Source organism: Rhea americana, unplaced genomic scaffold, assembly GCF_003343005.1.
Source record: "Rhea americana isolate MKP2758 unplaced genomic scaffold, rheAme1 scaffold_94, whole genome shotgun sequence".
Lineage (NCBI taxonomy): Eukaryota > Metazoa > Chordata > Aves > Rheiformes > Rheidae > Rhea > Rhea americana.
In genome coordinates, this window is record NW_028187133.1 from 2,159,488 (window position 1) to 2,175,008 (window position 15,521).

At 35.4% G+C, this 15,521-nt stretch overlaps 1 protein-coding gene across 1 annotated transcript in view; it reads left to right on the forward strand.

The window, feature by feature from the left end:
• Nucleotides 1-15,521, forward strand: part of DST (dystonin) — a 300,486-nt gene that overhangs the window by 278,647 nt on the left and 6,318 nt on the right. The window contains exons 92-101 of the mRNA XM_085324897.1: nucleotides 2,991-3,134; nucleotides 3,986-4,174; nucleotides 4,979-5,108; nucleotides 6,022-6,185; nucleotides 6,478-6,640; nucleotides 8,146-8,300; nucleotides 8,479-8,553; nucleotides 9,397-9,414; nucleotides 12,419-12,536; nucleotides 15,020-15,088. Of these exons, the coding sequence (XP_085181023.1) occupies nucleotides 2,991-3,134; nucleotides 3,986-4,174; nucleotides 4,979-5,108; nucleotides 6,022-6,185; nucleotides 6,478-6,640; nucleotides 8,146-8,300; nucleotides 8,479-8,553; nucleotides 9,397-9,414; nucleotides 12,419-12,536; nucleotides 15,020-15,088 (1,225 nt within the window). The remainder of the gene's footprint in view (nucleotides 1-2,990; nucleotides 3,135-3,985; nucleotides 4,175-4,978; nucleotides 5,109-6,021; nucleotides 6,186-6,477; nucleotides 6,641-8,145; nucleotides 8,301-8,478; nucleotides 8,554-9,396; nucleotides 9,415-12,418; nucleotides 12,537-15,019; nucleotides 15,089-15,521) is intronic.

Consider the following 15,521-nt stretch of genomic DNA (forward strand, 5'->3'; position numbering starts at 1 on the left):
ACATACATTAGGTACTGAAATATTGCAGTGCCAGAGGTACTGCAGATACTATATTACAAGCTATCAAACTGACTTTGCAGTAATGAAATGGGAAAATGGCTGAGTGAAGAGCATAAGTAAAAAAAATAAAATAAATAAAATAGAGGTCATATCTTTCCTCTTTATACAAAAGGCTACACACGTTTGTGTCCACGCAAAACTCTTCTCAAAAATGAAGTAGTAATAGTACCAATAATGTAGTGTAAGAAAAAGGTGTCCATGATGTTATGGAACAAATGATAAATAGTAATGGATTTATTCATTACTGCTCTGAAGAAAGTTATAACAAAACTTGGAAATGGAAGAGCAAAAAGTATCTTGCTTTAAGTGAGTTTGGGAAGAGTATTATGCAGAAGAATGCTTGCAGGGTATGGCTATCTAATGTTCATAACTTAGGATTTTTCAGGGTATTTAGACTTTAACAGTGTAAATTTTGAATTTTTCAGATTTAATTTAGGGCCATGGGAACTGGGTGCTATTCTTTAGTGACAAATGTACATACATCTCAACATATGTTTATGTCATGGAGAAGTTGGCAGTAGCTATCAGGTGTTTCTGAAGTAATGAAATTGGACTTTTAGCTGCCTCTCCTTCACAACTGCTCCATTCGTTTCCTTTTATTATTTTGGTCTTCTGAGTACAGGGAAAAGAATTATCTGAATGAAATCTTGGTTCCACTGAAATCAGTAGAAAAAAAATGTTGGTAGTAATGAAATTTAAATTTCTGCAATTCATATGAACAAAATACTTCTATACAAAGCGTAGCCCCGTAATACTTAATTTTTTTTAGTAGACTTTAGAAGATGTTCTTCCAATCACTTTTTCTTTTTAAAGGACAAATAATAGAAATACAGAAATTGTTGATCTCGGAAAAATTGTAGCACAGCTTCTTCACCACTCAGTAGAGATATACAACAAAATCATCCTGGAACGAATGGTATCTTCTCTTACGCCCATTACATTAATTTCTAAGGCACAGAAAAGAAAAGAAGGGACAAGGTTGTTCACTAGTATCATTGTATTGTATTGCTGCAATATTATTCTCAAAAAAGTACTAGATTACTATGACATTATTTACATAAATATGAAATGTGTCTTCCTTTTATAATCCACTTATTTCCTCTAAAACAGTTCTAATGCATTTGGATCAAGCTATGTGTTGAAAGCTTTCTTTATTATAGTAGTTTATCCAAATTGTCCATCTTGTCCTTTATTTAGTTTTTTTCTTGAATACTGCACATGATTTAATGACTTCTACTTGTCCCTGGCAGAGAGGTTCTCTAACACTTGGTATTGTCTCTGTATTGCACCCACTGAGGTACAGTGGTTAAGTGCTTTAGTTAACGAGAGAGATGAATTTGGTCTCCCAGCTCCTCTCTTGTGAATGTGTCTTGTGAATCGCTGCCACAGACTTCAGCACACTTAGTGCTGAAGCTTAATACACTGTATGTATTGCAGATTTAAATTTTGAGATATTTTAGTAGAGTCGTGTAAGGAATATAGTGTTGTGTGTGTCCATTTTCTTCCTGGCAGTCGCTTGTGTTGGTAATCTCTCCTTACAACCCACACTGACATTTCCAAAACCATTTTGAGCTGAGATACTGCAAGAATTCATGTGGTTTTATCACCACCAGAGAACTGGTACCATGACTTGTTCTTAAACTCTGCCATTAATTTAAACTTAAGTCAAATTCATTTAATACACAGCCTATCTATTCTAAGCTTTTTGAACATGATAGAAAATAACTTTTTTCACACTTATTTCATAATACTTCCATATTTAACTTTTTTAATTCACTGGACAGTCTAATTATGAGTTGTCTTAGAATGCATTTTTACAATATATAAGTGACCCTGGATTTCCTAATATCACTTTCTAATGTGACTTAGCTTATCTTTAATTTGTGGAATCTAAAATAATCTTTTAGAGGAGGGAGAGAAGAAGAGTTAAGTTAAACTTTCAGAGACATGGCTCCCTTTTTTAGCCGAATTAAAGATGCTAAAGGATAATGAACAATTCCACTAGACACTGAAAGATAGTGGCAGTGTGAGTTAAGGGACTCATAAAGACAAGCAGACTTGCACAAAATGTAGATGTAATAAATGTTATGAGATAACAAATGATGGAGATGCAAAATGTTTGGAATAACGTTATTCCAAAAAAATAGAAATGTGAACTATAGAAAGGATGGGAATTGCTAAGCCCATCAGGATTTTTCTTTTCTTTCTTCCTCACATTGATCTTTCCACCCCTTCCTCTTTGAAACTACCTAGGAGCATCAATGGCTACAAGCATGAGTACTCAAATTACAAACATTATTCTTCTGTTTTACAAGATTTTTCCCACGTGGCAGTAGCTTTGAAACCAGCTGGTTAATTAACAGTCTCCATCTCTCTCCCGTATCAGCTGCTGACTTTTCCCATTTGTGTTAAGTTAGCAGAGCTGTTCCAGAAGTCCACTAGCACCTTGTCTGAGCATGTAATTATAGTTGGATATTTGCAGCCCCTGTTAGGAGCTTGGTATTTTTTTATGAAGAATTACTGTAACTGACCAATATGTTAAGTCTTCTGAAGTGTTGCCAGTAATTATTTTAACCATGCATAACTACTTTACAGCACTTCCAAATGAYGTGATATCCTTTCTTTTTTAATAAGGGCATATGTATTCCAAATATGTACAGCATGTCAGGCTATTAAGGAATAACAGGTTGGGGTAAAGGTTTTAAAACTTCACTTAATACTTTATGTGGAATATGATTTTGAAATACTTTAAACTTTTCTCATAAAAATGAAACTTGCCTCTTACTTTTTTGTCTTGCCTACTGACTCTGTTCAAGGTTTGTGTGATCCAGAGGCCTGTGACCTTCTAGATTATCTGTTTACTTAAGAGTTACTCATTTTTCTCTTTCAACTTTGGCCACCATCTAATTGAAATTGTTGCTTCTGATTAGGAATTCATGAAGAAACTGGAAGAGAAAAAGGCAGAACTGAATAAAGCAACAGGTATGGGAGAAGCTATCCTGGCTATCTGCCACCCAGATTCCATCACCACCATTAAGCACTGGATAACAATAATCAGAGCCAGGTTTGAAGAGGTCAGTATATCTCAAGCCATCTTCATTGAAACAGTCTGTCTTTAGTTGCATAGTTGGCAGTTAACATGGATGTTATATTGAGAGGAAATGATCCAGCTGTTGAGAACTAAGCATTTAAAATACCCACAGTGAGGGATGTGAATACCATGCTTCTATAGGCTTCCTTTTAAAATTTAAAGGACTTAAGGAAATAAAACAGATGATCAAGTTTGTTTGTTTGTGTATATTAAAGGAAATACTGCTGGACACTTGCCATGTGAGGAAAACTAAAAGTTTTGGGGGAGAAACTTAAAATACAAGGAAAATATACAAGGCGAATTTGAAAAYCATTTTCTAATTGCATTAGGGAGTATTTGAGTGCAGCTTAATCTGGGAGATTTCTGAATGATTTAAGCAGCTACAAGGAGGTCTCAGAGGCCACATGACACACCCAGCTGCTAAAGGTGGCATGTTGTGTGTGTATTAAGTTTAAAGAAAAACAAATGCTAATATTAGCAAAGTATGGCTTCGGGAATGCCCAAGAGGAAGACAGCCCTCCCCCTGCCATGAGTCCTGTATGATTCACTAATTTATACATAATGTTTCATTACATAATGTTTCATCAAGTCCTTAGTAAGTTGCCAGAACTCATAGATCTCTGCAATTAACAGTACCTAGATTTGAAGATCTGTGACAAAGTGTGGTTGAACTWGGAATTTTAGACATTTAGCGCCTTTAGTAATCTGTCTTTGGTAATGAAGTATCAAGAAAGGTGGGAGGAAGGTGTGGGTTTACAGTTAGTATGGCAATTTAAAATACTTTTCAAAGAATGCCAGATGTGCCAATTTTCATGCATTGATTCTTGTATTAAGGTATTAGCATGGGCTAAACAACATCAACAGAGACTGGCAGGAGCTCTGGCTGGACTTATTGCTAACCAGGAGCTGCTGGAAGCTTTGTTGTCCTGGTTGCAGTGGGCAGAGACTACACTTAATGAAAAAGATAAAGAAGTTATCCCCCAGGAGATTGAGGATGTTAAAGCGCTCATAGCTGAGCATCAGGTAAGGCACACTGAATGGCATGTGTCTCCTACACATTTCACAGCTGATGCTTACMTCTCATTTTTGCTTCGTAATTGAGTGTGAATCTGCTTAGCTATCTCCTATTTTAATCCTTGAATCACTTTTCAGCTACTCGTGTGTTCTATGTGTATAGGATGTGCTTGTGGTTTTTTCAATGCAAAGAGGTAAGAAGCAAAAAAATCCATTCAATATGGCATTGTTTTAAAAGCAAACCTAGAGCTCCCAGTAGGAACAAGGTTAATAATAATCAAAAAACTCACAACGTGAATTATGTTATAGTGCGCTGCCTTAGAACTAGTGCTGTAGTGTGGCTTTAGTGACTGGGTTTCAAAAATATGTTTTATGAAATGCCAGAGAGAGCTGCTGGTGCAGTGAATGCTCATAAGCATACCCCAGCTTACATACCAGAGCTTAGCTATCTCATTTCTGTGACCTGCAGTCTGCACAGGAAAGTACAGCTGAGAACTCATGAGTCAAAGATCTGTTGTACATCACCTCACCATACACAGTTAAGAAATCAAGGAGTTTGGCAAACTGTTTTTAGGTATAGGCTATGTTAAATAGCCAGGCTGTGGTGGTCCTGAAGTGTTACTAAAAGCTTATATTGCTGGTATTCCTTGCCTATGAAAAAGTACTTTATCTGTGGGGTTTTTGTGAGACTGGCATTATTAGAGTCTTTCAGTGCCGATCTTGTAACTTTGGGGTTTTGATATTGTATGTGTTTTTCATTCTTGTAGTCACTTTTGTGTATTGTTAATTAAAACAGCCTTTGCTTGATTGCAGACTTTCATGGAGGAAATGACCAGAAAGCAACCTGATGTGGATAAAGTCACAAAGACCTATAAAAGAAAGGCACTTGAACCCGCTCCAGTACAATCTCATATTCCTGTCCTTGATAAGGGGAGAGCAGGAAGTAAGTAATGAAGTATTTTGGGGCAAGTCATATACACCATTACTCTGTCTATAAAGATGACAGATTATGAATAACCTAACAGGTATGATTAGCATCATGTGAAATGGGGTGAAATTCTCTCTTTGCTGATTTTTGTAATTATCATACATTTTTCATTGTGATGAAACTGCTTTTTATAGCAGATTGTGTGTTTAAATTACGCTAATAGATAAGATATGACTATGACACATACTGGAATTAAATTTGTATCAATTCTTTCCAAAAATAACATCATAACATTCCAAAATTTGTCCATATCTCCTGAATTCACGTGTTTTATTGTATGTAGATTTTCGTGTGCTAATAAATCTCCAAGAATGTGCTCCGGTTGATTGTTTGTTAGCCTACTGTTATCTAAAAGTGCAAATAAGTTTTTTACACACAGATATAAGGACAAAATTTTGCTTTTACTGTCTGTGAAATTATATGGGAATTATATTAGGAAGTCTTCTGTTCAGCCAAGTTTAATGGAAAGTGAACCTTCAAGTTAGGAATTTGCTTTTTGTATTTTATATATACTGATCTGTTGCATTTTTAGATATATTTCCCCATATATATTTGGAATCTGCTTCTAAAATCATGCTATTTACTTTTAAAGCTGTCTTAGAAAGGTTTTTTAAGATTTTATTTAACTTGTGCAGCTTCACTGGTACAGCCAGGAGTAGCTACCACAACTAGACAAAAGCTGAATAGTTTCACCACAACACTTTCCTGCCTAAGCAATGTCAAAAGTCTCATTAGAAAGAATCATACCAGAATTTGGGCTCATTATTTGTGACAGGAGAAGTAGTTTTAGGAAGGTCAAGTACCCCTCATATAAATGAGTATTTGTTTGAACTGGGTAAGACTTTTACATATTATTGTGTTTTAACAGGAAAGCGTTCCCCAACACCAGGCATTTATCCATCAGCAACCCAGGCACAAATTGAAACCAAAAATCCAAGGGTAAACCTTTTAGTCAGCAAATGGCAGCAAGTCTGGCTTCTGGCCTTGGAAAGAAGAAGAAAACTTAATGATGCTTTGGACAGACTTGAAGAGGTCAGCAAAGGACTCTACAAAATATACATACTCTGCATAATTTTGTTTAACCCTGCATTTCCTGGATCAAACTGTAAACCTTCCACTTCTGTTGTATGATATGGCTAGCTGAAAATACTTCGGTATCTTCCCTTTAAAAGCTGTCATTCTTGTTATAACTGAGTCAAAATTTTTAAGGATCTATACAAATGTTTTAAAGACTCAACTGTTTAAAAGAATGCAGATAGTGTATCTCACTGATTTTCTAAAATTACTCATTTCAACTGAAAAATTTCTTTCTCTTTTTATTAAGCTGAAAGAATTTGCCAACTTTGATTTTGATATTTGGAGGAAAAAATATATGAGGTGGATGAACCATAAGAAGTCTCGTGTGATGGACTTCTTTAGGAGGATTGATAAAGATCAGGATGGAAAGATAACAAGACAGGAATTCATTGATGGAATTCTTTCTTCAAGTAAGTTTTAAAATTAATGATAAGCTTCAAGACATCTCATGATAACTTGTTGTCTATATAGTGTATACTACATGGCTTATATTAGAAGGTCACAGATATCTCCTTCGAAGTCACTGATTATAACTAATTTAGACTATAATTATTTTACTTTAAAATCTTTCTAGATTCTAGAAACTCTAGTTCTTAAAAACTCTCTTCCTTTGTGAATCAGATTACAAATGGCACATTTATATTGTTGTCTAGTTAACAGTTTACTAGTTTTATGAACTCTGTCATTTCTATGATGCACTAGCCACTTCAGTGGTTACATTTCATTGAGTAGTCAGAATACTAAAACATATTATATAAAAGCTACAAATAATTTTCAAAAGCAGTTCTTATGAATCACATGATTTTTATTAAAGTACTTACTAAATGAATAGTTGCAATTACAGAATGAAACAGTGTAATCTGTGAAACCAATGTTTGTCTTTTGTACTCAGGACTATGTATGTATACCTTTGTAATGTGGATCAAAATGTCAACAAATCAGAGCTAGGAAGGGGCTTCTCCTAGTTTTCTTTTTGGATTTATATTCCTTATGTATGTACATTTGGTGGTAATGTACACCTTCCGCATAGTGTCTGTCCATGATCATGTTTTCCTTTAGGAATTGACTTGTAATAGATAAGGGCCTACTATTTAAAACAATCTTTTACCTTCAAGTCATGGAGACTTCTAGCATTAAAGATTCAGAACAGTATTACTTTTAGCATCTCATGATTGAGTTTTTCTGTAGGAGAATATTGCAAAATAGGTATTTTTCTCCTGCTTTGGGAATGCAATAATGTAATCAATATGTATGCACATAGGTGTTTGACATGGGTTTGACATGGACTGACCAAAATTGAGAAGAAATCCCTAATACCACCAAGAAGTTATGCAGCTTACTCATTTAGCTCAGCTGGAATCAGCTTGTTTCTGCCAAATACCCATGATTTAATCCCTGTTGATGATCCTGAAATTTTCTTTGACCATTTCATAAAGCATATTTATGTAGGTTAATATTCTGCTGCTGATGAATTTGATCTAAAGAAGAGTTTCACAAAACATTGTCCATGTTTCTGAATTGGGAGGCCTTGCATTCCAAGTTCAGTTAGCATTAAAATTCTTGTGTGACCTTTCCTCACTAACAATTTATCTTGTTATCTCTGGTATTTTATGTGTTTTGGAGGTCAAGAATGCTATAAAAAAAATTCTATCTTATAGTTTCATCTGTGCCCTCTCTTGTGCATCGCTCCGCAAGCCCCACACTATGATACTCATTTTTATACAAAATCTAGGTAACACAGGAGATCTTTTTCTCAGAAAGGTGCTTTTACTCCTTTGAATTTTGTAGGTGTTCTGATAAACATTATCTTTCATCTAGTTCCTCAAAACCTTTAAGAGCTGTGATAAAGCCTTTCATTGTAATGGGACTGAAAAGCAAAAAAATTTACCTTCTGTTGTTGTCTTTTGTCTTACAGAATTCCCAACTAGCCGACTTGAAATGAGTGCTGTTGCAGACATTTTTGATAGAGATGGTGATGGATATATTGACTACTATGAATTTGTAGCAGCTCTTCATCCAAACAAGGATGCTTACAAGCCTCTCACAGATGCTGACAAAATTGAAGATGAGGTACACTTTCTGCTTTCTTAGATAGCAAATACTATTCTACTGTAGTTTTTAATATTCTTAAATATTTGATTTTTCCTGTAAATATAATTTGTAATTTTCCAGTTACATAAGTCTCTCAAAAATGTGATATTAGCAATGAAGTAATTACCAGTTGTGACTTTTTTTTTTTTCCCCCCAGGTTACAAGGCAGGTAGCTAAATGTAAATGCGCAAAGCGATTTCAAGTGGAACAGATTGGAGATAACAAGTACAGGGTAAGTCTTACTAAGGACTTTCTTTGCCCTTTCAACTTAAAAATTCTCCATATGACATGGCTATGCAAGCAATTAGGTTATATTCATTTACAGAAATCTTATATGATGTTTTTCTTACTTTGTCTCAGTTTTGTATGAATTTTTATTAGAACATACAGGCTAATAATATACATAAATGCTGCTGCATTTATTAATTTTCACTGAAACTACAGAAAATATTTTCAATGTATGGGAATTTTCAAAAGCTAACTGCATACATACATAAATAAAACAGGTCCTTCAAATCCAAATTATTGTTTGAATATTCAAAGTGTTTCAACTGTAGCTGGTTTTCTTTTAGTGTCATAAAAACATTGACTGGTATTTTCATCTATGGTATTATGTTGTACTTCAAAATTGTTTGACCAAAGTGTATTCTATCACTTTCACTCCTTACTTGCCATTTTATTGGAGCATACTCTTTGTTCATCTGTCAAAGTGCAAGCCATGTGCTAGATATCTGCAGAACAATTTAAATCACAGAAAAAACCCTCAAACATATCACACTGAAGTATTTGCTACTCCTAGACTTAATAACCAGAACCAGAAATCAGATGAGAGATGTAGTTTTTGGCTAAGAGAGCTTATTTAATACTCCTAGATGATTTTAAAAGACCACACAAACAGCAATGGGACAGAAACCAAGGCCTTGAAGTCTTCAGTCTCTGGAGAGCTACCTGCTCATCTCTGAACTAGATACTTTGTTTAGAATGTCTGATGTGTTAGTTTGCATGTGTTTAGAGTCATGTAGAGAATTTCCTGTAAACTAATCGTATCTTTCTTCCATTTTTCATTTCTTATCAGTTCTTCCTGGGAAATCAGGTATAAACCAGTGGAATGCGTTATGAAGTTTCTCTTTTTCTTTTCTTTTTTCTTTCTTTTTTTTTTCCCTCCCCTGCTAATGTGTAGTGATTTAAGCTTGCAATGGTCAGTCCTCTTGCCATCCTTTCATCTTCAGCTAATTCATTGCTGGTCAGCTGTGGTATTCCTTTAAATGCTATGGAGCATATCTTTTTTGAGGAGCCCCACCGCCCTGCTTTCTTTGACCATTTTTTCCATTATGGAGATTACTTTTAAAGGAACCAGATAATGGTCAACAGCAATTCATGTAGTAAAACTCTTGGACATTTAAAGTGTAATTTTAAAATAATATTTATCAATTTTCAGTTCTGTAGCAGAATACCTCAAGATACCATGTTATGTATTTTAGGTTAACTGATTAAGCCTGCTTACATTAAATGCAGATCCCAATACGATGCTATTCATTTACTGCAATTCAAGGTGAAAAAATACTCACTTTGAAAAAAAGCCCTGTGCAGTTAAGCAGTCCGATTCAGAATCTAGTTGATAGTATATTATATGTTAACAAAGTGAATTATTAAATACGTATTTTGGAAATAGGAAAAGTAAACTTGGTACTCCAATTTAGACTGCTTCCTATTCCAAAGTGTTCCCAAAGACTATGGCAAATCTGTGGTGTACAGTAGTTGTGTTTTTACGAATACTATTTCTCCACTGCTTGTCAGTTGGGTCATCAGTGAATCAGGTTGCAGTGGTACCCTACAGTGAGACAGGGAGGAAATGCTCAACACTGCTCACTTACTCCTGTGGTATATACTGATACACAACTTTTAACCTGCTAAATCTTGCTTTCCTGATAAGAATGGAAATGACTTGCCCAAACGGTACCTGATATCATTAGTATTTTATTTATGTTCTTTTAAAAGCAACAATATATAAGATCCATTCTGGATATACTACTGTTAGCAACAATCACCATTTCAAATCTAGGGATGCTGCAGATGCAATTGTTGCATTCTCAGTTACTGACAAAGGCTGCTGAAGTATAGAAGAAAGCACAAAGTGCAGTGCATAATCTTTCTGCGTGTCTCAATATATCTAAATGACATTTTAAAGTGTCTTCCACATATAAAGCCTTGATTTGAAAGTGATGTTAATCCTCTTATTTGAGATCACAGATCTGCATTTTGGGTAGCATCTAACTTTTACTGGTGCAAAACAGCAACACTGCAAAAAGCAACTACAGCAGCTTGGCTAAGTTTTCTCTAGGACAGTGATGATACATGGCTATCATCAAGAGCAGAGGTTTTTGTAACTTAAACTAGACTTCCTCTAAATATTTATCCTAATGTTTGTACTTCTGATTTTTAATCATTTGAAACAATAGTAAATATTGTTCAAGGAAAGTTGATATCCAGCCTATTTTAATAGGGAAATGGTCTGAGTTACTGTTAGGAGAAATGCCTTGAGAGATGCCTCTGTGCTATTCTCCAAAAGCTGTCTAAATTAACTACAGCCTAGACAGTTTCCAAAGGATACTGTGTTTCACCCTTGGTCTAATTGTCTGACAGTTTAAATGGAGAATTAAGCTGGAATGGTGTGGGAGAAGAAGAGGAAAGAAAAGAGAATCATTTAGCATTTCTAGGAAAAAAAATCTCTTTTGAAACAAGCCAATGAAAATAAATTGCATAGATCTGGATGCCATTTTTTGTTTCTTTGTTTTACATGTGTGAAATGGTTCCTTATTAAGCACATATTGAACACATTGTAAAAAAGCCTTTACAGATAACACTTATTCAAATTTTCTCATTTATAACAAATTTTTTTATTGTTAAGTGGCAAGCTTTACTTTTGTTTGGTTCCTAAAAGTAATGCTCCTTTAATCTTATTCTCTCCTTGGCTTAAGTAGTATCAAACAACTAAACTCATTTGACAAGTTGGTAGCACATTTTTGTGATTTGCATTTAAAGCATTTCAGTCCCCTCACTGGAGCAAGTAGGTATGTTGGACTATGGTCAGCCTTCTTCAAGGGTCTTGGTTTCACAAGCGCTCTGCATACTTGCGTGTCAGTACACTGCACTTGACCTAATGATATGATATCAAATAAATGTTTCAGTGGCATCATCTAAAAGGTACTGAATTTTTCTGGTTAGCTTTTGTGAGATCATGGGGTCAACATTTTGATCACTTTTTCTTCTGGATCACTGATCCAGATTTAAACTGAGATACTTCATAAAGGTTTTGTTACGGAGTATAGAAGAGCAAAAGATACCTTTGGTCTAGCCATCATCCCAAAGGAAGAATTGGCTAGTACATGCCAAGAGTTAGTATGAAACAGGCTTTTTGTGCATGTTTGAATTCTGAAGAACCTCAGTGTGTAGACAGAGAAGTGACAAGTAGCTTATAAAAAAGGACAACTACAGGAGCTAAATATCACTCATTGTTCTCTTAATGTTTCCTTCTCTGCATGGACCTAGCTATATGTGAGCAGTACCAACACTATACCTGAAATAATCCCCAAAATGAATCAGTTGTTGGAACAGTGCAACGCTCTTGTAATGAATTGAATTGCCAGCCCACTTACTGATCATTTAAAGCAATACTGCCTTCTTTTCAGCTGACTGCATTAAAAATTAGATGGTTGCAGAAGAGTTTGCTTAAGATTTTAATAATGAAATAATGCAAATAAGTCTTAATTTTCACTAATGCATATCATAATCAATTAAATGACTGTATTACTAATTTTGCTTCCTTCATAAAATCAGAGACTTGAGAATCAAGCACAAAATTAAACCTGAGATTCTTTCTTACCATCCTGCCATCTCCTTTGGAATAATGCAACGGCATTTGATATGATATCTTAACAGCTTCAATAATCTGCCTAAATAAATCAGAGTTTTTAGCATTTACTAATAATTAAATATAAAAATAAACTTCTAAAAAGTCTTTTAACCCATCAGCACTGAAATGCATCTGTTGTCTTTTAAGAATGAAAGCCTCAGAATATTGTTTTATCTTATTGCAGTTTGGTGACTCTCAACAACTKCGGCTTGTTCGTATCCTAAGAAGTACAGTCATGGTTCGTGTTGGAGGTGGCTGGATGGCGCTTGACGAGTTCTTGGTGAAAAATGATCCTTGCAGGGGTACGTAACAAGACTGTTAAAATGGATGTGAGATAATTATTCGGATACAGTCTCTGTCAAGAGTAGTATTGTTCTTTGTCTCAAATTAGAGATTGAATTGTATAAAATGCCAGTCCTGTAAACACCAACCCATTAAATGTCCCATAATGTTCTGTTTTTGTAAACTTTAAATGCTGTGGTTCAGATCCTGTTCACTTGCACTGACATATGTCTAGAATAATTGCGGTGTCTCCTGCGCAGTTCCTCCAGTTTCAGAGAGGTTTGACTAAAAATTGAACTTAGCCCAAACAGAGTTTACAGCATGGAAGCTGATTGTATGACTTAGCAGAAATAACACACAGAAATGTCTAATAAAATCCTTCCAGCAGAAGAAAAGTTTTAACACCGTAAATCAAAATAAGGCAATCAAATCAAAGAGTAACAAGGAGAAAAAACACCTCTGTCCAGAGGCTGCATGCAGGCTCTCATGCTCTGCCTTTGTAGCCCTGACTTTTCACTGGCATTCTCCCCAGAACCACTTTGCAGAGCCCTGGACCTTGTACAAAATGAGTGGAAAATGCTCTGATCTGGAAGACTTTGTTCTAGGGAAGTAGGGAGTGGTCTATCTCCATGCCCTTTAGGGCAGTTATATCAAATGCATTGTTTTATCAGCAGAGAGCAACTTCATGGCAGATCTCCTATCAGGCAGCCTACCTCTGTCATGTGGAAGTAGGCCCTGTCTGACACCATTCTTGGAGGTACAAGGGAAGACAGAAAGACACAACCAGTTGTGGAGGTGTAGGAGAGATGCAAGTCAAACTTAGGGTTGAGGGGAAGCTGTTAAAAAAAGAAAAAGAAAAAAAAAAGTGCAAAAAGTACATGACTATTTGTGTTCAGAGTGAGCTAATATTGTGTAACTAGTAATTCTATCCACTTAGCTAGCAGTGTTAAATTCACTCTGATTTACTTAAAGCTTCTGTAGAATTACAATCAATATTGTATCAGTGTGAGAACAGCACAGAAGAGTTCAAGCAGAGGCAAGCAACTTGGGGAAGACTGAAAGATCGCTTGTCCTACAGACCCTATCCTGGTGACATTGTCTGACACAGCTTCAGCTTTTGGGATTCCAGACACTTAGATACAGACCTTGAGCAGGTGAACAACCTGCATTTGTAGCAATTGTCATGGAAAGATAATATTAAACGAAAAAAGAAGCTACCATAGAACCCTGTAAGGACTGACCAAAGCATGCCTCTCAGGCTTAGACTTTTGCCCATGAGCATAAAAGGCACCCATAAAACTTCTTGTAAGGATCATAAAGGAATTATCTTAACCAGCATAGGAAAAAATCCCTGTGATGTCATCTGTTTTTTTCAGTAATATTAAAAATCCTTTTGCTTACCAACATACTGTATATATAGACTATTAAATAAATGTGATAGTACCATTACATATATTAGTCCAACCTCTATTGGTGCTGGACCACAGGCTAAATTGAAATTTAGCACCTGATTCTGTACCTGCTACTATTGTGCAGACACTTATGCCTGCAGACCCATCCTTACTTTATAGCATTTTACTTCTATTTCTCAAAAATGCAAGGTAGTAAAAAAAATTAAATGTGCCTTATATGAAAACAATGTGCTTCGTTAAAGATTTAACTTGATTATTTTTGATGTATCCTAAACATTTTTCTCAGCTCTATTGACAGGAAGACTGTTATTTTGCATCCTATGTTGGCTGACATTGACAGCTACAATAATTAATAGCCATCTAAGTAATTGATTAGTAGTCCTTATTATTCTAAGCTCAGATAAAGAGGCCTTCAGAACTTTATTCACTGGCTCTTCCCTCCCCTCTTCTTTAACAGACCTTGTATTTTATGTACCACTGTAATTGCTATCGTACCTTACCCCTTTTTCATGGGAAGTGCATCAGCAGGTGCATAAGTCAACATAAAGGGTTGAAGGAATACTAATCTCTATTAAACTAGACACTGGAAGTTGTACACAGGTACATAACCCTAGTCAGGATACATAATCCTGTTGAAGGCAGTGATTGAAAGTAGCCATTGATGTCAGTGATGCAGGTTCAGTCTTTTCTTTAAGCACTTTGTGCAGGAAATCTGCATTTCCACCAAGAGCTCCTCCTGTATTAAAATAATTCACATTTCAAAGAAAGAACTCTTTGACAAACAGCTTAGAATGTACTGAGCCTAGTTATATAAAACAATTTTAGCTTATATTATTTCTTTATGTCAGCAGATAAGTGTGTCTGTTACAGAAGTATCCCAGGGACTACAGCTGAGTCTATTGAAGCGCTATTTTCTTTTTTGCTTAGGGGAACTTTAAGAGTTCATCTCAGAGCACTTAGAGCTTTTGCTCTGAGTTCTGTCTTTTGGCGTCGTGCTCTGAGTCTCTTGCATATGCAGCTGCTGTACTTGATTTCTTCTCCTGCTAATGATTTTCTTTAATGTGACCCATATCCTGTATCATTTTTTCTAGTTCATCATCACGGGAGTAAAATGTTACGTTCGGAATCAAACTCTTCAATTACCACTCAGCCTACTATAGGTTGGCAAACCCCTCTCTTTGTCTCCTCTTCTTCTCCTTTCTCTTCATTTCCTTCTACTTTTTGAATATATGTATTTTTAACAATATGCTTCACCCATCACATTTAGCTTGATGTGTTTCTACATGGGCTGGTGCTTTGCGAGCTAATTTCTTTTAACACGCTTGAAGAGTGTTTCAAAAACAGTTGTCATTCAAACTGACACAGTTAAATGCTAATATGTCTTGCATCTATTCTTTTGGAACATTCTCTCATATGTGTTTGTCTGTGTGTGAGTGCTTAGCCACCAATTACTTCATTATAGTTTTGAATTTATGTTCATCATTGCATGTTGCCAAACTACATCATTTCATAGTTTAGAATAAATATATTTGCTGCTTTCCTGTAATTCGTACTTAGCAATTTCTTCTGGAACATCCAAGCAAGTATTATTTA